This window comes from Somniosus microcephalus, chromosome 33 (genome assembly GCF_052327205.1).
Source record: "Somniosus microcephalus isolate GS21.2 chromosome 33, FLI_Smic_1.0, whole genome shotgun sequence".
NCBI classification, from domain to species: Eukaryota; Metazoa; Chordata; class Chondrichthyes; order Squaliformes; family Somniosidae; genus Somniosus; species Somniosus microcephalus.
The window spans coordinates 27,846,932-27,872,750 of NC_141019.1; the positions used below are offsets into that span (position 1 = coordinate 27,846,932).

At 47.1% G+C, this 25,819-nt stretch overlaps 1 protein-coding gene across 1 annotated transcript in view; it reads right to left on the minus strand.

The window, feature by feature from the left end:
• LOC147097047 (pleckstrin homology domain-containing family A member 3-like) overlaps positions 1-23,279 on the minus strand; it is a 34,293-nt gene extending 11,014 nt beyond the window's left edge. The window contains exons 1-5 of the mRNA XM_085972808.1: positions 23,146-23,279; positions 18,312-18,428; positions 16,825-16,980; positions 4,171-4,307; positions 166-324 (exon numbers count right to left, since the gene is read on the minus strand). Of these exons, the coding sequence (XP_085828934.1) occupies positions 166-324; positions 4,171-4,307; positions 16,825-16,980; positions 18,312-18,428; positions 23,146-23,185 (609 nt within the window). The 5' untranslated portion in view covers positions 23,186-23,279. The remainder of the gene's footprint in view (positions 1-165; positions 325-4,170; positions 4,308-16,824; positions 16,981-18,311; positions 18,429-23,145) is intronic.
• Positions 23,280-25,819: the final 2,540 nt, after the last annotated feature.

A 25,819-nucleotide genomic window follows, 5' to 3' on the forward strand; every position in this document is an offset into this window, starting at 1 on the left:
TTGCCCAAAGGAGGGGGGGGGAAAAAAGCGAGGAACAAATAAAACTGTCACAAGACGCATCACGCGAAACTTGCCCTTCCCTCAACCACGGAGCCTGCTATAAGGAAAGGATGGAAATAAAATGGAGATATTTTAAAAAAAATTAAGAGACAGAAGTCCACTCACCCTGCGAAGAGGTGTGGAGGTAACATGAGCAACAGGGGACTCGGGGGGTGAAAGCAGCTCTGGGGAGATCTTCACGCTTGCTATTTTCATACAGTCCTCTAGGGTATTTATAAAGGTATTGCATGTGGCTTTAAGCAAAGAAGAAGCCTCATTCATTTTCTGAAAGAGAAATGCACACTTATCTATAAACCGTTAAGAGTTTATCCTTTTATTTATTATATATACACACATGATGATGCAGAAGGCAGCCATGTTCTTGAATAATCAGACAGTGAAAGTGTAATTAGAGATGACCGCACCCCTCCCATAAGAACATTAAAAACAGGAGTCGGCCATACAGCCCCTCGAGCCAGCTCAGCCATTCAATAAGATCATGGCTGATCTTCGCCCTCAACTCCACTTTCCCGCCCGATCTCCATATCCCTCGATTCCCCCAAGAGTCCAAAAATCTATCGATCTCAGCTTTGAATATACTCGCGACAGCCTCCACAGCTCTTTGGGATAGAGAATTCCAAAGATTCACCACCCTCAGTGAAGAAATTCCTCCTCATCTCAGTCCTAAATGGCTGACCCCTTATCCTGAGACTGTGCCCCCTAGTTCTAGACTCTCCAGCCAGGGGGGAAAACAGCCTCTCTGCATCTACCCTGTCAATCCCCCTCAGAATCTTAGATGTTTCAATGAGATCACCTCTCATTCTTCTAAAGTCCAAACTCCCCTTTCCTGAAACTAATAACGTGTGCTGGGGTCCAATTCCACAAGTAGTGTCGCTCCCCTTTGGTACCTTGCCCAATTTGCCATTTCCTACGTGTGAGCTTTGCCAACGAGAATCAAGCAGCTGTGCAACGGTGGGTGGCTTCACAGCAGAGGCCGATCCTGTTCTCGCCTGATGCCCACGTACGTACACTTTCTAGCACAGGTCTTTGAATAGTGAGCAGGAACCCGGACTCGTCAGTCCCCTCCCTAACACTGCGGAGGTCAACATGACGCCCCACCACCTCCCCGCCGAGCAGCCTTGGGAGAGAGCAGGGAATCGAAACAGAGACCTTCCTGAGCTGCACGGCTCAGTAGCGTACTAGACAACGCACATCCCCACCAATCCATCGGAGGAGCCCTGCCAAGCGGAGAACATCAAGCAGCAGAACCTGATCCACACACCTTGACCAGGAAAAAGGAGACAACGCAAGAGATCTCAAGCAGAACTTGATTGCAATGGACTTCAAAAATTAACTTGAGCAACACTGATCATCTGTAGGAGGCAAATTCATTTTTTAAAATGTTACTATCTTAAAGGCGCTATATAAAAATACAACTTGCTGTTTACAACACATGCTGGGAGTAGTGGCAGCAACAGGAACTTCACAAACTCTTGCACTTATCCACAGTAACTGCAGTAGACTTGTGCAGCTATTCTAAAACAAAGACGAGAGCAGAAAATTGATGTGCAGTATTTCAAGATTGTTTAGGAGGGATACACTGGAGTCAATAAAACAGTCTGCTATATAGAAATTAAAAAAACTGGGCTTGAAGTGAATTTGTGGGCTCTGGCATACAGCTGTTAAAGAGGAAGTCGCACGAGCAGTGCACTTTTGAAATATGACTTAAGAATTATGAATAGCCAGCATCCTTTTGGTTTGGTTCAGCGCAAGAGTAGATGGTATCACGGAGGGTGGGAGTGGGAAAGTGGCCAGACAGTGTTACTGAGCTGTAGCCGTACGGTCATTCACTCAGGGTGGGGTAGTTAAAGGGGAAGTAGAAGAGCAAATTTTATTCAAATTACCCTGATACTTCATTTATTCATGTGTGTATATATTATTTATTGAAATCGTCAAACTTGAGACTTGAGCACAGAAATCTAGGCGGACACTCCACTGCAGTGCCGAGGCAGCGCCGCACTGTCGGAGGGGGTCAGTGCCGAGGGAGTGCTGCGCTGTTGCAGGTGCCGTCTTTCGGATGAGACTTTAAACCGAGGCCCCGTCTGCTCGCTCAGGTGGATGTAAAAGATCCCAGGGCACTATTTCGAAGAGCAGGGGAGTCCTGGCCAATATTTATCCCTCAACCAACATCACTAAAACAGATGATCTGGTCATTATCACATTGCTGTTTGTGGGAGCTTGCTGTGCGCAAATTGGCAGCTGCGTTTCCCACATTACAACAGTGACTGCACTTCAAAAAGTACTTCATTGGCTGTAAAGCGCTTTGAGACGTCCGGTGGTCGTGAAAGGTGCCATCAGAATGCAAGTCTTTCTTTATCCCCACAGACACCGAGCAGGACAGGGATATTCCTCCCCCACTAAGCCAAACTTTGTCATCCCGAATGGGAAATGTCCCAGAGCAGCTTCATTGAAGATAATTTTGGGGGGGGGGGTAATAGAGGGGGCAGGCAAAGGAAGAGAACATGAGTTTTGCACTGCTCTGGGAGTGAGCTTCAGATAGGAGGCGAGTGATATGCTAGTGTGGTGGTTATGTTACTGGACTAGCCATCCAGAGAACGAGAGCCATTTGAGCACTTGAATTCAGTTTTTTTTTTTTTTTTTTTTAATTCTGGAATAAAAAGCTGACCTCAGTAGCAGTGACCACGAAGCTGTCGGATTGTCGTAAAAACTGGTTCACTACTGTCCTTTAGGGAAGGAAGTCTGCTGCCCTTAGCCAGTCTGGGCCTACATGTGTCTTTAGTCCCACGCCAAATGTGGTCTAGCAAACAACTTAATTATATCGAACCACTACAAGATTTAAAAACCAGATGGACCAGTTGGTTTTTTTTTGTTTTGTTTTTTGAGAGAGACACACAGGCACACAGACATTTCAGAGCTTAGACCCCCGGGTAGCTGAAGACACGACCACCAATAGTGGAGCGATTAAAAAAATCGGGGATGCACAAGAGGCCAGAATTGGAGGAACGCAGAGATCTCGGAGGGGTTGTGGGGCTGGAGGAGGTTACCGAGATAGGGAGGGGCGAGCCCATGGAGGGATTTGAAAACAAGGATGAGAATTATTTTATTTTTATTTATTTTTTTATAAACCAGAGGCATTGCTGGACAACGAACTAGTGTAGGTCAGCAAGCACAGGGGTGGGTGGGTGAGCAAGACTAATTCTCAACAGCAGGTAGACTCCGAGGGGAGGGGGGTGGTGGAAAATTGAGCCCTTGTGGCAGACGCCACTGGAGTCTCTAACTTTAATACACCTCAAATCAGTAGCCTCCAGATATCTCCAACATGGAACATTTTTTTTTTTTTTTTTTTTTTAAAAAGTTAAAGGAACGTCAAAAGAAAGATTCCCTTACAGCAAGCCCATTGCAATCTTTTCTTAAAATCCTTCCCCACCACACAAATTTTCTCCTGAAAGAGCCAACTCTTGTTCCAGGCTACAGTTCCTCCAGAACCCTCTGGTTCTTCCTCCAGTGACCATTCTTCGTTATGATCCTACGCAGTGAATGTTGGAAGACATCACACCCACAAGATCACAAAATAGACACAGTTGAGGGAGGCCGTCCAGCCCATCCATCCAGACCTACATTCCACCATCATGCCATCCAACTGATCCTTGAGGCGAAGGTTTTGGCCTCCACTGCCCCACCCAGGTGATTCCAAGTGTTGGCCATTCTGCACGAAGCCGCTCTCTTCTCATCCAACTTAGACAGGCCCAACTTCCAGCAGGGGTTAGTGGACAGCGATCAGGGGCAAAAACCCTGGTGTGTTGCCACCCCCACATAGCACTGAAGCCAAGTGTAGCAACCCCAACCCTTGTCCCAACTGAGATCAGTGAACTCCAATGCATCCCAGGAATTGAACTTTTGACCCTTCTGGCCTGTATAAACATCCTACAGAATCAGACCGTGTCTTTATTGACTGGACCGTCGCGAGAGTCTTCCATTTGCTACAATCGCTGTGGGTCTCACGGGTGTTTATATCGGTCAGCAGCAAATCATTTCAAATCAAACGTAAACACACTGCCCTGGCCACATGGTCATTGGACACTTGGAACAGAAGAAGTCCTCGTACAATACCTCAACATCTGGAGTGGAACTGGTCTGGACCGGCTGTGCTGACTCCTGGATGTTGTGCACCTGCTGCATCAGCAGGTCGCAATAGAGCCGAAGCTCGGACATTTTGGATTTCAAAGAATCCTCGGTTTCACTGATTTCTGCAGATTCAAAACATTTAAATGTCATACAAAAAAAAACCAAAGACATAATTAAAAGACCAGTCATTAAATATCCCTTTTAACAATTGAAACCTTGTAAAGATCATCTGTAACATCCTTTGCGAGACTGATGGGATGGCTCTTCGAAAGAGCCGGCACAGGCTCGATGGGCCGAATGGCCTCCTTGGGCTGCAAGATTCTGATTTGTTCAGATTGTGTCTCATTGGAGTAAAAAAAAACTCTCATTTCATTGGGGCAGCACGGTGGCATAGTGGTTAGCACTGTTGCCTCACAGCGCCAGAGACCCGGGTTCGAATCCGGCCTCGGGCAACTGTCTGTGTGGAGTTTGCACATTCTCCCCGTGTTTGCGTGGGTTTTCTCCGGGTGCTCCGGTTTCCTCCCACAGTCCAAAGATGTGCGGGTTAGGTTGATTGGCTATGATAAATTGACCCTTAGTGTTAGGGGGATTAAATACGTGGGGTTACAAGGATAGGGTGGGATATGTGTTGGTGTAGGGGTTACGGGGATCGGGTGGGATATGTGTTGGTGCAGGCTCGATGGGCCAAAATGGCCTCTATCTGTACTGTGGGGTTTCTGTGATTCTGTGATTACAGAAGAGAGCTTGATGGCGCAGCACATTAAACGTAGGAATGCAGTGAGACAAAGCAGGCAGGATGCAGGATCGATCCCTCACAAGGCACTCTCAATGTCAGCCTCCCTGAGCTGCCGTGGGGAAAGTGAGGAGTGTGTCCATGGGGGAAAGAGACTAGCAGCAATTCCAGGAGTCGCTGTCAGCAGGCTGCAGCTGCTAACTTAATAACAATGTAATGTCACGGACAGTATTGTGGGCAGGCTGGGCCAGAGAATCATTTGTGGCATTGACAGAATAACCCAATTCCACCTCCCCAAACTAAAATGTCGAGCTGCAGCGATTTGGCACTCCTTCCCAGCTATCGAGAGCCACGCTGGTCCCAGGAAGTCTCTGCTGCAGTCCCATCATATAATGCAAACTTCTAAAGAGCCCGCAACACGTGTATTCAGAAATTAATTGCTTTCAAATGTCCTATAAATCGGCTGCACAAATTTCCGACCTGGTCAAGTTCTTGTTACACTCATTAGCTTGTGATTTCAAAGGCTCTCGTACAGGAACGTCCTGCTGTTCTGAAGTGGTTTTCTGCATCGGACATCATTTCAGCTTTAATTAGGACACGCATTTTCTCATACAGTCCATGTTCCTCAAACAGCTTCCCTCCTCTCCCCTCACCCCAAATTATTTCTGTCAATTAAGAATGCATTGAGCTGCCTGATGCCTCGGAGTTAAAGCCATACAGACCAGAACATTTCAGGCTTGGTCTCTGGCCTGTGACGAGCTATCTGTACTCGAGTCAGGGTGGCTGTAGGGGTACAACAATTGATCTTGGTAACTGTGGGTTAGGGAGGGGAAAATTTGCCAGCGTTCTATCCAAAGTGTGAGGCGGAATTGATAAGATAGATACGGAGAGGTTGTCCCCTCTGGCTGGAGAGTCGAGAACTAGGGGTTACAGTCTCAGGAGAAGGGGTCGGCCTTTTAAGACAGATTAGGAGGAATTTCTTCACTCAGAGGGTTGTGAAGCTCTGGAATTCTCTGCCCCAGAGGGCTGTGGATGCTGAGTCTTTGAGTATATTCAAGGCCGAGATCGATAGATTTTTGGACTCGTGGGGAATCGAGGGATATGGAGATCGGGCGAGAAAGTGGAGTTGAGGTCGAAGATCAGCCATGATCTTATTGAATAGCGGAGCAGGCTCGAGGAGCCGTATGGCCGACTCCTGCTCCTATTTCTTATTCCTTGCATGTGAAGCGCTTAGATGCTATATAAAATGAAAGTCTCTCTCTTTTGTACAGTATTTGAGATGCACAGTGTAGTGTATGTGCTTTAAGTCAGAACTACTTTTTACAGCTCCTGTATACTGTAGTACCGGCAGTAACCACACCGGTATATAAGCTGTGCGCATGCCTCTGTACTCCAGTCTAGAGATTGCCCTCCTCCAGTAAAGACCTGTTATTTGTTTATGTACAGCATCCGTGTAATTATTTATCCACTGAACCACGGATCTAACAGTGGCGACGAGTGTTGATGCGAATCTACCTGCAACATTAAACAAAAAAAAGTCGAGTCCAGGAACACGGGCGCCGACCGCGAGCAACCGCCCAGCAGTCAGGCAGAGATCCAACTTCACTGGGGAGGCTGTGGAGAGCCGGGCTTGGTTCCCCAGCCACAACAAGCAGCAAGAGACAGACGACAGGTCCAGAGCAGACCCTTCCCGAGCAGTGGCGGCTGGAGCCGACCGACGGCAGAGAGAGAGAGCCGGGCAGCGTCGACGGGGTAAGAAAAAGGGTGAAGAGAGCAGCGCGCAACCGGGGGTTGATCACCGAGCGGCGTCGAGGAAAAATACTGCAAAACCGGAGAGAGGGTAAGAAACAGCCGGGTTCTAGACTGAGCGGCGTCGACAAATATCAAGAGAAGAACGTGCAGAGCACAGCCAGGGATCACAGGCTGATCAGGGTCCGCGGGGCGAAGCAAGGGGAGACGCCATTGAGCCGCGGAGAAGCAGGGAGAGCGCAGGAGGCGCCATTGAGAAGAAGGAAGAGCGCGGGAGATGCCATTTTGCGAAGACGGGCGAGCGCGGGAAGGAAGGAAAGCGCGGGAGACGCCATTTTGTGCCAGCGGAGAAGAAGGGGAAGCGCGGGAGGCGCCATTGGTGATAGTTAACGCACAACCAAGGATGCCGAAGAGTGGCAGTATCTCTACGTTCGACAATGAAGTCGAAGATTGGGCGACATATGTGGAACGTATTGAGGTGTACTGCAGGGCGAATGAAGTGCCAGATGCTAATAAAGCACTGGTTCTGTTAAATTCCATGGGTGCAAAAACTTACGGGTTACTGCGAAATCTAATAACCTCAGAGAAGCCGGTAAACAAGAATTTTGAAAGCATAGTAGAAATCCTACAGGACCACTTAAACCCCACACCGCTGCTGATAGCAGAACGATTTAAGTTCCATAAAAGGAACCAACACAAAGACAAAAGCAATGCTGAGTACCTAACGGAACTGCGCAAGCTATCGAAATACTGCCAGTTTGGAGCGGGACTAGCAGACACGTTAAAGGGACAAGTTTGTGTGTGGGCTACAAAGTGAAGGAACCCAGAAACGGCTTCTATCAGAAAAGGACCTTACGCTGGACAAAGCTTTCAGTATGGCAGTATCACACGAAGCAGCCGCAAGGGGCGCTGCAGAGATACAACGGAGACCGCAAGAATATGGCACCAACGAAATGACCTATGGAACAGGGAAGTGCTATCGCTGCGGCAGAACAACACATGACCAGAAAGCTTGTTGGTTCAAGGACCAAGTGTGCAGAGTGTGGGAAAGCAGGACACATAGCAAGAGCCTGCAGGTCTGGGAAGGAAAACCAACAGTAAGAAATCTCCACAGGAGAAGTACAAAAAGGTACACCAGGTGATGGACAGTGGTTCAGATGAACAGAAAAGTGACAGACTCCGGAAGCAAGGAGCTGGGTTGTCTGAAACTACATAATGTAACCGAAATGGAGGATCACCAGACTATCTGGGTTACACTCAAGATAGACGGAGTCCAAGTGGAAATGGAATTGGACACAGGGTCAGCTCTAACAGTCATAAATCAAAGAGACTACAAGCAGCTATTTTCACACATACCCTTGAAAGCTAGAGATTGTCTTGAAGACGTATACGGGGCAAAAAGTCTACCCCAAAGGAAAAATAAGGGTGAAAGTGACATATAAAGGTCAGGAAATACCTAAAATGGATATATATGTATTGCCAAATGGAGGACCACCACTGCTAGGACGTGAATGGATCCGGAAGATACATTTAGATTGGCATTCCATACAGGCACTGAAGGTGGAGGCCAAAAAGGATGACGACGTCACACCTGGACGACTGTCAAAAATGCCAACTGACGCAAAAGAAGTGTTCCAGGAGGGACTAGGAGCACTAAAAGGAATAACAGCAACAATTAAAATAGAGGATAATGCAAGCCCAAAGTTTCTGAAGGCCAGACCAGTGCCTTATGCGATCAGACCAGCAGTTGAAGCAGAGCTGGAAGGGTTGGAACATTCAGGAGTACTGTCCAAAGTGGACTGGAGCGAGTGGGCTACACCCATCGTTCCTGTAATGAAGAGGTCGTTGAGTAATACGCCTGGGGAACCAAAGGTGGTCCGCATCTGTGGGGATTTTAAGGTGACAGTGAACCCAGTCCTTCACACGGTGCAATATCCGCTTCCACGAATTGAGGATATTTTCGCCTCGCTATCTGGTGGTAAACGCTTCACAAAAATTGATCTAGCCCAGGCGTACGTGCAAATGGAGGTAGAAGAAGCTTCGAAACATTACCTTAACGATCAACACCCATAAAGGTCTCTATCAATACAACCGGCTGGTGTTTGGAGTAGCCTCGGCTCCGGCTATCTGGCAAAGGGCGATGGATCAGGTCCTGCAAGGGATTCCAGGGACCCAGTGTTATTTGGACGACATCTTGGTCACGGGCGAAAATGACGGTGATCACCTCGCTAACTTGGAGAAGGTGCTCGCCAGATTAAAGGAATATGGGCTACGAGCTAATCGCCACAAGTGCCAGTTTTTCCAGAAACAGATCTCGTATTGCGGCCACGTCATCGATGAAGAGGGGTTACATAAGTCCCCTGACAAGATAGAGGCAGTAGTCAAGGCTCCAGCACCGGAAAATGTGTCACAACTGAGGTCGTTCCTCGGGCTGGTAAACTATTACCACAAGTTCTTACCAAATTTGTCCACGGTATTACACCCACTGAACACCCTACTGCAAACAGTGGTACCATGGAAGTGGAATGACGAACGTAGACGAGCTTTCCAGAAGTGTAAAGAATTGATCACATCAAAAGAGGTGTTGGCCCATTTCAACCCAGCACTACCAATTCATTTGGCATGTGATGCATCACCCTATGGGATTGGAGCGGTGCTGTCGCACAAATTCCCAGACGGGTTGGAGAGGCCAGTAGTCTTTGCGTCTCGGTCACTAACCTCAGCTGAGCGCAACTACGCCCAGATTGACAGGGAGGCCCTCAGCCTAGTATGGGGAGTAAAAAAATTCAACCACTATCTGCATGGACAGAAGTTCACCTTGCTGACTGACCACCAACCACTTGTCTCCATCTTTAATCCTAAGAAGGGCGTGCCAGTAATGACTGCACAGCGGTTACAGAGATGGTCCCTGTTTCTAGGGGCGAATCAATATGAAATGGAATATAAAGGCACGAGACAGCATGGGAACGCTGATGGGCTATCGCGCCTGCCACTGCCTACTGTGGAGGAAGCACCAGCAGTGGACCCTATAGAGATATTTTATTCGGCGATAATTGAACGATTGCCAGTAACAAACGCGGATATAGAGGAGACCCGCAATGATCCGACGCCGTCACGGGTATATGAATTGACGGTGAGGGGATGGCCAACACATGGCGACTCACTGTTGCCAGCATTCTTATCCAGAAGAGAACAGCTGTCAGTATGCCAGGGGACAGTGATGTGTGGATCCAGTGGTGATTCCACCCAAGTTAAGGGAGAGAGTGCTAAATGAGCTACATGAAGGTCATCTGGGGGGGGAGTGAAAATGAAAAGCCTAGCTAGGGCTTGTGTGGTGGCCAAGAATCGATCAACAAATCGAAGACCTAACTAAGAGCTGCTTAGGATGCCAGAAGGTCCAAAATGCACCACCACATGCCCCTCTACACCCATGGGAGTGGCCCTCCTCTCCATGGCAACGGGTGCACATTGATTTCGCTGGCCCATTCATGGACTCAATGTTCTTAATAGCAGTGGATGCTCATTCAAAGTGGCCGGAGGTGATAAAGATGTCTTCAACCACTACAGAGAAAACGATTGCAGTCCTACGGACCATATTTGCCAGAAACGGGTTGCCAGAGCAGATCTGCTCTGATAATGGACCACAGTTTGTGTCCGATGAGTTCCAAAAATTCATGAAAAGGAATGGAGTAAGGCATTACACATCCGCCCCGTATCATCCAGCCACCAATGGATTGGCTGAGAGGTTCGTACAAACCTTTAAGGCGGCGATAAAGGCCATGTGCGACGAGGAAATTCCACTACAGCATAAGATGGACAATTTCTTATTAGCCTACCGAAACGCGACACATGCAGTTACCAACCAGACCCCGGCCATGATGTTCTTTAACCGAAGGTTGAGATCTCGTCTGGACTTACTCAGACCAAATGTGCGAAGAAATGTTGAGGACAAACAATTCCAGCACATCAACGAGAAGCCGACAAGGAGCTTCAATGTAGGGCAACCAGTCTTGGCCCGGGACTATCGAACAGAGAAGTGGCAACCCGGAACAATATGTACAAGGCAGGGGCCATTAATGTACACAGTGGATGTCGGGGAGAACATTGTGAGACGCCACGTCGATCAGATCTTAGCATCACAGGAATGAGTCAACCCCATGTCTCGAGTACCTGGGGATGAACCCGACATACCGGTAGTATCTACTTCAGACCCAGTAGCAGTGGAACCCGATGAAAGGGGGTCAGAATCACCTCTGCACCAAGAACAAGAACCTCCGGAAAGGCGCTATCCCGAAAGGGTCAGGAAGCCGCCCCAAAGACTGAATCTATAAATGGACTTTTTGTTATTGAATGTACATGTAAAAATGTAATTGTTATTTGAATATTAAGGGGGTATTATTAATCTAAAAAGGGAGGAATTGTAGTGTATGTGCTTTAAGTCAGAACTACTTTTTACAGCTCCTGTATAGTGTAGTACCGGCAGTAACCACACCAGTATATAAGCTGTGCGCATGCCTCTGTACTCCAGTCTAGAGATTGCCCTCCTCCAGTAAAGACCTGTTATTTGTTTATGTACAGCATCCGTGTAATTATTTATCCACAACCACGGATCTAACACGGTAGAATACTGTACAGTATTCAAAAGGAGCACATTACTAGATTCAGGAACAAGCTATTAAATCAGAGCAATGTACTTTATTTAATTTTGTACCCATAGTAATGTCAACATGCGTTATTCACAGTATCACATTCCAGCATTACAAATTGAGAGATTTCTCAGAATCCTAGACTGTTACAGCACAGAAACACTATCAAGTCCGCACCATGAGCCACCCAGTCTAAACCCACTCACCCCCTCAATCCCCATACCCTTTAATATCCCACCCAGTCTAAACCCACTCTCCTGCTCACTCCCCGTACCTTTAAATATTGTGTTTAAGTAACTATCTAATTCCCATTTAAAAGTACTTTAAGGACTCTGCGCAGCAGTTTGTGGCAGAGAATTCCACATTCTAACTGCCGTGTGCAACTAAACGTTTTCCAACCTCTCGTTTAACGCTTGTTGATAAGTTTGCACTCTCGTCATCACTACTGTCCATATCATAACCCTTCACGACCTTGAAGACCTCGATCAGGTCACTCCTCAATATTCTCAGTTTTGGTGAAAGAAACCCTAACTTCTCATAACTCTACCCCTTTATTACTGGCAACATCCTAGTGAGTGTACTTGATTTGTACCAGTTCCATCTCCACATGTCCCATTGGACAGTGCGATTTCCCAATTTTTCCTTCCATTTAATCTGGAGAAGGTCTTTTTTTTTTTTTTTTTAAAAGCTATAATTTGCTTTCCCCCCCCCACCCAGTCCTTGGCTTGTTTCTTGTTCCTTTTCTATTCTTACACTGAACCAAATTATATTGTGTGTCACTGTTTCCCAAAGGTCACCCTACATTTAAAGAAAGACTGACTTTCTACAGCGCCTTTCACGACCACCGGACGCCCCAAAGCACTTTACAGCCAATGAAGAACTTTTGAAGTGTAGTCACTGATGTAATGTAGAAAATACAGCACAGAAACAGGCCATTCGGCCCAACCAGTCCATGCCGGCGTTTATGCTCCACTCGAGCCTCCTCCAGTCTTTCCTCATCTAACTATCAGCATAACCCTCTATTCCCTTCTCCCTTATATGCTTGTCTAGCCTCCCCTTAAATGCATCTGTACTATTTGCTTCAACCATTCCCTGTGGTAGCAAGTTCCACATTCTCACCACTTTTTGGGTAAAGAAGTTTCTTCTGAATTCCCTATTGGATTTCTTGGTGACTATCTTACATTGGTCCCTTAGAGGATGGGACTGGGAAACTAGTGGTGGGGAACATGGAGATGGCAAAGACGCTGAACAAATATTTTGTATCAGTCTTTACAGTAGAGGACACTAAAAATATCCCAACACTGGACAAACAGGGGGCAATGGGGGGGGGGGGGAAGGAGCTAAACACGATTAAAATCACTAAGGAGATGGTACTCAGTAAAATAATGGGACTTAAGGCGGATAAATCCCCCGGACCTGATGGCCTACATCCTAGGGTCTTGAGAGAAGTGGCGGTAGGGATTGTGGATGCATTGGTGATCATTTTCCAGAACTCCCTGGACTCAGGAAAGGTCCCGGCAGATTGGAAAACTGCTAATGTAACACTTTTATTTAAGAAGGGAAGTAGGCAAAAAGATGGAAGCTATAGACCAGTTAGCCTAACATCTGTGGTTGGCAAAATGTTGGAGTCCATTATTAAGGAAGCAGTAACAGAGCATTTGGATAAACATAATTTAATAGGACAGAGTCAGCATGGTTTTACGAAGGGGAAGTCATGTTTGACAAATTTGCTCGAATTCTTTGAGGATGTAACATACAGGGTGGATAAAGGGGAACCAGTGGATGTGGTGTATTTGGACTTCCAAAAGGCATTTGACAAGGTTCCACACAAAAGATTACTGATCAAGATAAAAAAAATCACGGGATTGGGGGTAATATACTGGCATGGGTGGAAGATTGGCTATCTAACAGAAAACAAAGAGTTGGGATAAATGGTTCGTTCTCGGGCTGGCAATCAGTAACTAGTGGTGTTCCGCAGGGGTCAGTGCTGGGACCCCAACTCTTTACAATCTATATTAACGATTTGGAGGAAGGGACCGAGTGCAACATATCCAAGTTTGCCGACGATACAAAGATGGGAGGGAAAGCAGTGAGTGAGGAGGACATAAAAAACCTGTAAAAGGACATAGACAGGCTAAGTGAGTGGGCAGAGATTTGGCAGATGCAATATAATGTTGGAAAGTGTGAGGTTATGCACTTTGGCAGAAAAAATCAAAGAGCAAGTTATTATCTAAATGGAGAGAAACTGCAAAGTGCTACAGTTCAAAGGGATCTGGGGGTCCTGGTGCATGAAACACAAAGTTAGTATGTAGGTGCAGCAGGTGATCAGGAAGGCCAATGGAATCTTGGCTTTTATTACAAGGGGGATGGAGTATAAAAACAGGGAAGTCTTGCTGCAGTTATACAGGGTATTGGTGAGGCCACACCTGGAATACTGCGTGCAGTTTTGGTTTCCATATTTAAGAAAAGATATATTTGCTCTCGAGGCGGTTCAGAGAAGGTTCACTCGGTTGATTCCGGAGATGAGGGGGTTGACGTATGAGGAAAGGTTGAGTAGGTTGGGACTCTACTCATTGGAGTTCAGAAGAATGAGAGGCGATCTTATCGAAACATATAAGATTGTGAGGGGGCTTGATCGGGTGGATGCGGTGAGGATGTTTCCACTGATGGGTGAGACTAGAACTAGGGGGCATAGTCTAAGAATAAGGGGCTGCCCTTTCAAAACTGAGATGAGGAGAAACTTCTTCACTCAGGGTAGTAAATCTATGGAATTTGCTACCCCAGAGAGCTGTGGAAGCTGCAACATTAAATAGATTTAAAATGGAGATAGACAGTTTCCTAGCAGATAAGGGAATTAGGGGTTACGGGGAGAGGGCAGGGAAGTGGACGTGAGTCTAGATTCAGATCAGCCATGATCCTATTGAATGGCGGAGCAGGCCCGAGGGGCCTTATGGCCTACTCCTGCTCCTACTTCTTATGTTCTTATTGATGGCCTCTAGTTATGCTCTTCCCCACAAGTGGAAACATTCTCTCTGTATCCACTCTATCAAACCCTTTCATAATTTTAAAGATCTCTATTAGGTCACCCCTCAGCCTTCTTTTTTCAAGCGAAAAGAGACCCAGCCTGTTCATCCTTTCCAGATAGGTATATCCTCGCAAATCTTCTCTGCACCCTCTCCAGTGCCTCTATATCTTTTTTAATAATATGGCGACCAGAACTACACGCAGTACTCCAAGTGTGGTCTAGCCAAGTTTCGCATAACTTCCCTACTTTTCAATTCTATCCCTCTCGAAATAAACCCCAGTGCCTGTTTTCTTTTTTTTAATAAATGGCCTTGTTAACCTGTGTCGCAACTTTGTGATTTATGTATTTGTACTCCTAGATCCCTTTGTTCCTCTACCCCACCCAGACTCACACCCTCCAAGTAATGTGACCTCCCTATTCTTCCTACCCAAATGTAATACCTCACAATTATGTGTTGACTTTCATTTGCCAATTATATGCCCATTCTGCAAGTTTATTAATGTCTTCCTGTAATTTGTAGCAGTCTTCCTCAGCATTAACTATCCCCCCGAATTTGGTGTCATCTGCAAATTTAGAAACTGTGTTTTTGATTCAAAGTCTAAATGGTTAATATAAATTGTGAACAGCAGTGGTCCCAGCACTGATCCTCGTGGAACACCACTAGCCACCTTCTGCCACTGCGAATAGCTACCCTTTGCCCCTACTCGCTGCTTTCTGTATTGAAGCCAGCTAGCTATCCATTCTGCTACTCGTCCCGACTCCGCATTCTCTGACCTTATTCATTAGTCTATTATGTGGTACCTTATCAAAGGCCTTTTGAAAATCTAGGTAAATTACATCTACTGCATTACCCTGGTCTACTCTCTGTTACCCCTTCAAAAAATTAAATGAGGTTGGTCAAGCAAGGCTTTCCCTTTTGATGTTGATTGAGGGATAAATATTGGCCAGGACACCGGGGAGAACTCCCCTGCTCTTCTTCAAAATAGTGCCGTGGGATCTTTTACATCCACCTGAGCGCGCAGACTGGGGGGTTTAACATCTCATCCGAAAGACAACACCTCCGACAGTGCAGCACTCCCTCAGTACTGCACTGGGAGTGTCAGCCTAGATTTTTGTGCTCAAGACTGGTGTGGGACTTGAACCCACAACCTTATGACTCAAGAGGAGAGTGCGCTGCCCACTGAGCCACAGCTGACACTGAAGCACTTTGGGATGTCTGGAGGTTATGAAAGGTGCTAAATAAATGTAGGTCAGCCTTTGTTTCATCAATTAGAAGCATTTTTGCTGGTTCCTCCCTGGCCTGTTGTTCCTTCTCCTGCAGCTTTTGGAGATGTTACAAGATCGTTATCCAAATCTGCATTAGATCAGTGAGTAAGACTTCAATTCAGCCATAAAATTCAATTAGCTCTTTTCAAGATTACGCTTCCCCACTGCAAAAGATTTTAAAAGGGATGATTATGGCATCCAGGAGCGATTAGGAGACAGTAATCTGATCAAGGGCTTAAATGACCATTATAAACTGAGAGTGCAGTCATAAACCTTCAGTGTTACAGCCTTGTAATCACTATGGGGTGTTAAAGAAACATACACTGTAAGCTCCAATAGTGCAGGGAGGGGTTTAGAAAGCAGACACTGGAGACGACAAATCTCATGAAGCATCAACCCTTCCCATAGGTTACTTTGTATCTGGGCAAAAATTATTAAATGTTAAATCAACTGAAAACTTTACCAACATGCGAATGAACACTGACGGACAGGTAAAGACACTCTGGTCTATCCAGCCTGTCCTACACAATTGTGACACCCTGTGTATCGCAACATATACACTCCCCACCCCACACCATGTGATCTCCTGGGAGAGACGAAAAAAAGAGATAAAACCCCAGGCCAATTTGGGGGGAAAAATTCCTCTCCAACCTATCTAGGCGATCGAAACTAGTCCAGATCTAGCCCCGAATTCCCTGCAGTACCTACCTTCTGTAAGAGGTGATGCCCACTCCAGCCAGAAGTTCCAGTGAATAAACCCCACTTTGGATACTGCAGCTGCTACATGTCAGCCCAGAGCTAATAAAAAGTGGTCAGTGTTGACTTCTTACTCGGGTTATGTCAGCCAGGAGGCTTCACAGTGTTAGAGGACCGACAATCCATCAAGTGTGTACAATATTGTTCCATGCAACGTCTTTGTTCTTTCTCCCTGCAAAACAATTTGCAGGGCTACGGGTAAAGGGCAGGAGAGTGGGACTAGCTGAAGGGCTCTTGGAGAGCCAGCACGGGCTAGTCGGGCCGAATGGCCTTCTTCTGTGCTGTAACCATTCTATGATCCTATTGGGGTGGTGGGGGCTCCCCATGCATTTTCTACTATAAATGTATCTAGAGATAGTACAGCACCTGCATCGGTAATGTTACAGGATAAGAGTCACAAGAACTCAGGTGAACAAAACCAAGGAACATCACACTCTCCTGGGAAGCGCAAAATAAAGCATTACCTTTCTCTTTCTTGCTCCTGCTGTCTGCCAGGCAGGCTTTGGCACTACCAAGTGCGACCAACCATTTCTGTCTCTCTGCGGCGTTCACGGCCTTGAGGTAGAAGTACTGCTCTCCCGGGATGATCAAATCCATCCGGGTGTTGTCTGCTACGTGCACTATCAAGAAAAACATAGGACTTCGGTGGGGAGAAGACGATATTTAAACTGATTAGGACCTGTGCCCGTCGTGTGAATCTTTCAACAAAATCCAATGGCCATAATGTGGTAGCAACAATACAAGAACAGCAAGGCAGCAACAAGAAGTCCAACAAATGCCAGACAGGAACAGACAAAAAAAAGAGCAAAAACACTGCTGAAAATCTGAAACAGAACATAGAAACAGGAGTAGGCCATTCAACCCCTTGAGCCTGTTCCACCATTCAATGAGATCATGGCTGATCTGTGACCTAACTCCACATACCCGCCTCGGCTCCATATCCTTTAATACCCTTGACTAGCAAAAATCTATCGATCTCTGATTTGAAGTGATTAGTTGAGCTAGCATCTACTGCTTTTAGTTGGAGAGCACGCCACACTTCCACCACCCTTGCGTGTGAAGAAGTCTTTCCTAACTTCTCTCCTAGATGGCCTGGCTCTGATTTTAAGGTTCTGCCCCCCCCTTGTCCTAGACTCCCCCACACTGGAGTCTCAGCAGCTTCAGTCCAGAAGACACGAGTCAATCTGTGGCTCAGAGCAGAGGAAGGGTTTCAACCCGAAAAGTCTGGCTCCTGTTTTACTGACAGAAGCTGTCTGACCTGCCAAGTGTCTCCAGTGTTTCCTGTTGCAGACTGGGATGGGATGCGCAATCCCAATCGTAGCCGTTATTTCTGTGTTGACGGCAATTTCAATTCAATTACTGAAATCTTGTTGGGGATTTCAGGATTCAAGCCTCGCACTGACAGTACAGTTGTAATCTACGCACACAATATCAACACAGCCTTATTCTTCATGCAAAGAAAAAAAACTGCAACGTTGAGATAGAAATAGAACATGTGTTCGAGTCACCTTCATGTGCCAATGGAGCAGTGTATTGTCAGCATTTTATCTTTAAGTCTTCATTCCTTTCTATTCACTGAATTATCCTGATAAACAGGATGCTGCATTGGCAGCAACAACTCCCCAACATAAAGACTTACCTGTGCAAGCAGACTGCATGCTTCAGTGGACAGACCTGAACTGCACCCTCCCTGGCACATCAGTGAGAAACAATCAGACTTTGGCATAACTCCAATATTTTTCATTTGAAATATATATAGATTTCAAGCTTCCCTGAAGGCCTACTGGGTAAAAGCACCAAGGACGGACAGAATTCCTGACACTGGCAATTCAGAGCAAGCTCAAACACAAGCCCAGGTCAGGCCATACCTAACCGTGGGAGTGCTTCACAGAAGGGTCCAATGCGAACCTTTTTCTAACTCCAAACTCAAGATCGCCTTTCACTTTGCTACCTTTTATTTCACACACGGCCATTTTGATGCTCCCTTTACTCCCTTTGCCAACATCTTCCTGCGAGTCATAGTAGGAGAATACGGTGCCATCCAACACAAAGTACCGCGGCTGCCAACCTGCCGAAGAAAGATTAGAAGTGTCACCAGAGGATTAGGACGAGGGATAAATAACGAATGGGAAGAGTGAAGAACACATGACAATTGAAATGCCTGGGGCATTATAAGAACATAAGAAATAGGACCAGGAGTAGGCCATTTCGCCCCTTGAGCCTGCTCCACCATTCAATAAAATCATGGCTGGTCTGATCTTAGCCTCAACTCCACTTTCCTGCCTGTTCCCCATAACCCTGTAGCTCAAATATCGGTCTGTCTCAGCCTGGAATATATTCAATGACTCCGCCTCCACAGCTCTCTGGGGCAGAGAATTCCAAAGATTCACGACCCTGAGAGAAGAAATTCCTCCTCATCTCCGTCTTAAATGGGCGACCCCTTATCCTGAAACTATGCCCCCTCGTTCTAGATTCCCCCAAGAAGGGAAACATCCTCTCAGCATTCACCCTGTCAATCCCCCTCAGAATCTTATATGTTTCAATAAGATCACCTCTCATTCTTCTAAACTCCAATAGTCCTAACCTGCTCAACCTTTCCTCATAACCTTTCATTTCAGGAATCAACCGAGTGAACCTTCGTTAGAGGAACGTAGGAACAGGAGCCGGCCATTCAATGAGATCATGGCTGATCTGTGACCTAACTCCATATACCCACCTTAGCCCCATCACTTAATACCTTTGGGTAACAGAAAGCTATCAATCTCAGATTTAAAATTAATTGATCTAGCATCAACTGTCCTTTGCCCTCCCATGCCACCCCCCCTCCTCCTCCGCCAGCCACCACCCACCAAGGGCAGATCTATGTATTATTGGAAATGCAAAGTATGGCTGTTCCTACGCTCCATCCAGGCCATTTAGATCAGAGCCGCGCATTTCCAACCCTGTGATACGGACTTAGTTACCTTAACTGGTGCCACAGTGTCAGCCTCAAACACAGTGCCACTCATTACGCAGCTCAAGTTTTTCTGCACATACAGGATACCTTTCAAACCCAAATCAAGCTTTACTAATCTGTAAACTTGTCCTCACCGAGGCGGTTCTTTCCAAAAAACGTACTTTACAAAATGTGCAAAAGAAAAATCTAAAGCAGACAATTAAAAAAAAAAACATCCTCAATAGTAGGCGGCAAGTATCCTGCTTCAACTGATACAAACAAAAGTTTAAACCAAAGTACAACACCCAGAAACCAGTGTAGTTAGGGTGTGGACATAGGCATTCAGCTGCAGTTTGTACTAGAGCTTGGTATGTATTGTTTGGGAGCACCGGGCTCCACCTTTGTATACTGGAGTGTCGTTAGAGGTTGTGCTGAGGGAGCAGACAGCCAGAACTAGCAGGTGTTAAGAAAAGGTGAAACATCGCCTCCTTGACATTTCTGTTTTGCTGGTTGGATCCACTTCCAAGGTTCTAGCTGGAAAGCATTGCTTGGATGATATATTTGGCCAGTTTGATTTCAGCGGGCTGTCACGCCGAGTGGCGATTGGCATCCTTACCCCATTCAAGTTCTGTGAGCTCGAAGTTGATTGAACAATATTGCCTTATCGTTTCTAGGGGTGCATGCTTCACACTGAAGGTGCTCCCCTCCAAAGGGCATTGTTCTACTTTTAAGAAAGTAGCTTCACTTTCTTTGGGCTGGAATGTAGACATGTCACATTTGTCCTCACATTCATGCAACATTACATAGAACGTACAACACAGAATCAGGCCATTCGGCCCAACAGGTCCATGCCCGTGTTTATGCTCCATACAAGCCTCCTCCCACCCCTCTTCAACATCAGCTGTGGCTCAGTGGGTAGCACACTCGCCTCCGAGTCAGAAGGTTGTGGGTTCAAGTCCCACTCCAAGGACTGGAGCACAAAAATCTAGGCTGATGCTCCAGTGTGGTACTGAGGGAGTGCTGCACTGTTGGAGATGCAGTCTTTCAGGCGAGACGTTAAACTGAGGTCCCGTCTGCCCTCTCAGGTGGATGTTGAAGAGCAGGGGAGTTATCCTTGGTGTCCTGGCCAATATTTATCCCTCAACTAACATAACAAAAACAGTTTATCTGGTCATTTTCACATTGCTGTTTGTGGGAGCTTGCTGTGCGCAAATTGGCTGCTGCGTATCCCACATTACAACAGTGACGACACAGCCAGTACTTCATTGGCTGTAAAGTGCTTTGAGACGGTCGTGAAAGGCGCTATATAAATGCAAGTCTTTCTTTCTATTCCATTCTCCCTCATCTAGCTTCCCCTTAAACGCATCTAAGCTATTCGCTTCAACTACTCCCTGTGGTAGCGAGTTCCACATTGTAACCACTCCCTGGGTAAAGAAGTTTCTCCTGAATTCCCTATTGGATTTAGTGACTATCTTACATTCATTGCTCCCAGTGTTGGACTCCGCACAAGTGAAATTATCTTTATGTCTACCATATCAAACCCTTCCATAATCTATAGTGCTCCTTTTTTTGCTTCCTCCCTTTTGGGGGGGGGGGGGGGTTCCTCTCCCTCTGCACACTAAACATAATTTCTAAGATCAGAGGGTAGAGCTAGTGACTTGCTTCCAGCCTTCTTCCAATTCAACTCAGTGACCAGATGCTATTAGCTAAGCAAGAGGGGCCAGGTCAACGATCCCCACCACCCAAACATCCAGCCATTTTTCCAATCCTCCCTTATTCCCTGTGAGGCAAGTGATTCACCCTCCACAGGATGACCAGACCAATGAAGTGCACCATCAGCCTACACTCCATTTTTTGGGCCCTTGACTTCTAACCGTGCACAAAACCTTGGCAGCCTCAGCTCCTGCAGATATTGGGAAGTCAATGTTAAGCTACCCTTAACATGGGGTTCGCCTTCATGGCTTGGGTAGTAGGCGCACCTCATATGGTACGAAGCCATTTGTGGGAGCTTGCTGTGCACAAATTGGCTGCAGCATTTCCTACATTACAAGAGAGACTACACTTCATAGAAATTTACAGCACAGGAGGCCGCCATTCGGCCCAACGTGTCTGTGCCGGCTGACAAGGGGCGATCCTGCCTAATCCCACTTTCCAGCTCTTGGTCTGTAGCCCTGTAGGTTACGGCACTACAAGTGCCTATCCAAGTACTTTTTAAATGTGGTGAGGGTTTCTGCCTCTCCCACCCTTTCAGGCAGTGAGTTCCAGACCCCCACCACCCTCTGGGTGAAAAAAGTTCTCCTCAACTTCCCTCTAAACCCCCTACCAGTTATAGTCAGAGAGTCATATCAGCACAGGAGGAGGCCATTCGGCCCATCAAGTTAGTGCCAGCTCTCTAGAACAATCCAGTCAGTCCCGTTCCCCCGCTCTATCCCCGTAGCCCTGAAAGTTTATTTCCCTCAAGTGCCTATCCAGTCTCCCCTTGAAAACATGGAGTGTCTCCGCTTCCACCACTTCCGTCGGCAGCGAGTTCCAGGTCCTCACCACTCGCTGCATAAAAGTTTTTCCTCACGTCCCCCCTGTATCTCTTGCCCAAAACCTTAAATCTGTGTCCCCTAGTCCTTGTACCATCAACTAGTGGGAACACCCTTTCCCCGTCTAGCCTATCCAAACCCGTCATAATCTTGTACACTTCTATCAAATCATCCCTCAACCTCCTTTGCTCTAATGAAAACTAATCCAGCTTCTCCAACCTGTCCTTGTAGCCAAGATCTCCCATCCCCGGAACCATTCTGGTAAATCTCCTCTGCACCCTCTCAAGTGCCTTCACATCCTTCCTAAAGTGTGGTGACTAGAACTGGACACAATACTCCAGTTGTGGCCTAACCAGCGCTTCATAAAGGTTCAGCATAACTTCTCTACTTTTGTACTCAATACCTCTATTTATGAAGCCCAAGATCCCATATGCTTTGTTAACCACTCTCTATGTCCCGCCACCTTCAAGGACCTATGCACATTAACTGCCAGGTCCCTCTGTCCCTGCACACTCAAACTGTGCCATTAAGTGTATATTGCCTCTCCCTGTTCCTTCGGCCAAAATGCATCACCTCACACTTCTCTGTATTAAATTCCATCTGCCACTTGTCTGCCCATTCTGCTAGCCTTTCTATGTCCTGTTGCAGTCGATTGGTATCATCACTGACCCTTGGGGAACATCACTGTCTACCATCCTCCAGTCTGAAAAACAGCCATTTACCACAACTCGCTGTTTTCTGTCCTTAAGCCAATTCCTTATCCAAGCTGCCACTGTCCCACCTATTCCATGAGCCTCAATTTTGTTAACCAGCCTTCTATATGGTACTTTAAATCTATGCCCCCTGGTTACTTCAAAAGTACTGAATTGGTTGTAAAGCGCTTTGGGACGTCCTGGTGTCCTGAAAGGCGCTGCATAAATGCAAGTCTCTTTTTTAAGCCAAACAAATCAGTAGGTCCCAGCTTCAAACTGTGCTGCTACCAGTTGTGGGAGAAGCACGGCAATTGGCCTCAGCACCCCGGTGTTAAGGAAGGATGAGAATTCAGTCCGGAGTTCCCACTCCTAATGGCTACGTAGCAAACCTTGGAAAGTGCAAACATGCATGTGGGGCGAGCCCAGCAACTGTTGTGGAGCCGGTCCCCCAGCAAAGCCTTCAGGAGACGAGAGGGGGGCATGGCAAAGAGCAATTGTCAATTGCACCCTATGCTCCGCGAGTGAGTGGGCGCTGCTCCTTTAAGCTACAAGCTAAACCTCTGCCCGAGGCTCCGCTTGCAGCATTCCCGAAAGCAAAAAGGTGCACGGATACGGCGCTCCGCTTACCGCTCAGATAGTTGGTCCACTTGTGCAGCACCCCCTCCATTCCACCGGCCGCTGACTCTGTTCGACTCCACTCCCGAGTTTCCCCCCGCCCCGCGATACACACACACACACACACACACTGGTGCAGGAAGCAGCGGGACAACCTTGTGATTGACAGCTCGCCGGCAGCCAATCGGACGGCACCTCCCCATCCGTCACTCCGACAACCACATTCCTGCATTGTGCCGTCACAATCGCCCCGTCCCCTCGGCGAGCCAATCAGCCGCGGCGGAGCTGCGGCTCTAGTCTACGATTGGAGGGCTCGCTGTCTCATAATTGGCAAATGAGAGGCCACGGTGGGGGCTGGGAGCGAGGGGGAGGCGATCAGCCAATGGGACCTGCACGGGGCGGGTATAGCTTGGCGCAGCGGGCGCTGATTGGCAGATAGCGTGGGGCGGGGTTCATGGAGCAGGATGCCACGCGGAGGGCGGAGGTGTGCATGTTGCACAGTGTTGGAAGGCTTTGTGTTGCAAAGCTTTTTAATTTGTGGAAGATCTATGTGACACTTCACCACAATGAGAGTCTCACGTGTGCCAATGTCATTTGCAAACACGGGAAAAAAGAATTTGTAAAACATTTTCATGAAGTTAGTGCCCCTGTAAACCCTCAATGCCACTCAGGCTACATATAGAAAAAGACTTGCATTTATATAGCGCCTTTCACGACCACCGGACATCTCAAAACACTTTACAGCCAATGAAGTACTTCTGGAGTGTAGTCACTGTTGTAATGTAGGAAATGCAGCAGATAATTTGCGCACAGCAAGCTCCCACAAACAGCCATGTGATAATGACCAGATAATCTGTTTTAGTGATGTTGATTGAGGGATAAATATTGGCCCAGGACACCGGGAGAACTCCCCTGCTCTTCTTCGAAATAGTGCCATGGGATCTTTTACGTCCACCTGAGAGAGCAGACGGGGCCTCGGTTTAACATCTCATCTGAAAGACGGCACTCCCTCAGCACTACACTGCAGTGTCAGCCTACAGTTTTGTGCTCAAGAGTGGGACTTGAACCTACAACCAACTGAGCCACAGCTGACACTATAGGGTCTTCTTCCTTTGTATTGTAGTAGCAAAGCAAATCAGATGTCAATATCTCAGTCAGATATCCAGGCCAAAGCTTCCGGTGGATATCTTGTAGGCTGCCTGTGAACTTCCTCTGAGGGCAGTGCTCAATGAAGTGCTCCAGGGTCTGATTAGGAGCTCCACAGTCACATGATGGGGATGCTTTAATCTTCCATCTATGGAGAAGGTGGCAGCATTGACCATGACCGGTTCTGAGGCAGTTGATGGTTTCTACTGTTTGCGAGGAAGGTTTGATCCTTCAGGTTGTACTGTGGGGTCCTCTATAAGGATTCCATTCCGTTTATCACAGTTCTTCCAAGCATTTCGCCATCGGTCATCAAGGCTGAGGGGAGATTGCTGATCATAGGGTAATATTTCTGTTACCTACATGATAATATATGCAGGCCAGAGTGTGCTACATACAGAATAACACACAAGCAAGAGTGTGTTACAGGATAATATGCAAGCGGGAGTGTGTTATATACAGGATAACAGGTAGGGGAGAGAGTCACATTATGATAAGACCACACCATCCTCCTCCAATGCCTCTCCTCCATTGTCCAGCTCAGTAGGACTGCCCTTGCTTGCTTCCACTCTTACCTGTCTGATAGTATCCAAAGAATCTCCTGCAAAGGCTTCTCTTCCCACCCCCCACACTGTTACCACCGGAGTCCCCCAAGGATCTATCCTTGGCCCCCTCCTCTTTGTCATCCACATCATCCGCAGGTATGGGATCAGCCCAGCATCAATTTTGTTCTGATACCACTTCTATGAAGTCCCTTGGCATACATACAGTATAACACACCAGCAGAAGTGTTATGTACATGGTAACACATGGGCAGGAATGGCTCAGTTGGCAGCATTCTCGCCTCTGAAAAAGACTGACTTGCATTTCTATAGCGCCTTTCACGACCACCGGACGTCCCAAAGCGCTTTACAGCCAATGAAGTACTTTTTGAAGTGTAGTCGCTGTTGTAATGTAGGAAACAGAAGGTTGCGGGTTCAAGCCTCGCTCCACAGACTTGAGCGCGTAATCTATGCTGACACTCCAGCGCAGTGCTAAGGGAGTGCTGCACTGCCGGAGGTGCCGTCTTTCAAACGAGACGTTGAACTGAGGCCCCATCTGCTCAGTACTGCACTGGAGTGTCAGCCTAGATTTTTGTGTTCAAATCTATGGAGTGGGGCTTGAATCCAGAACCTTCTAACTCCGAGGCAAGTCTCTGGACAGGAGTTATGTACAGGACAACAGGTAGGTGGGTGAATGTTATGTACAGGATCTATGAATCTATCCGGGCAATGAGATTGGAGTAAATAGCTACAGTTCCAGATCAGTACAAGCACAGTGGGAAAAATGAGCTTCTGTGCTGTAATTTCTATGATAATTGGTGGGGGGGGGGCGGGTGGTATGGTGGGGGGCGTATTACATTCAGCAGCACATTAGAGTGGTCTGTTAACGCATCCTTAAACTGACTCCAGCTGGTCCTAACCTGTAAAATGCAGGTGGTTAACGGATGCTGGTTTCTTTTTTTCCCCATTTTTGGCAACTTTTATTGCGGCCAGCAGTGGAT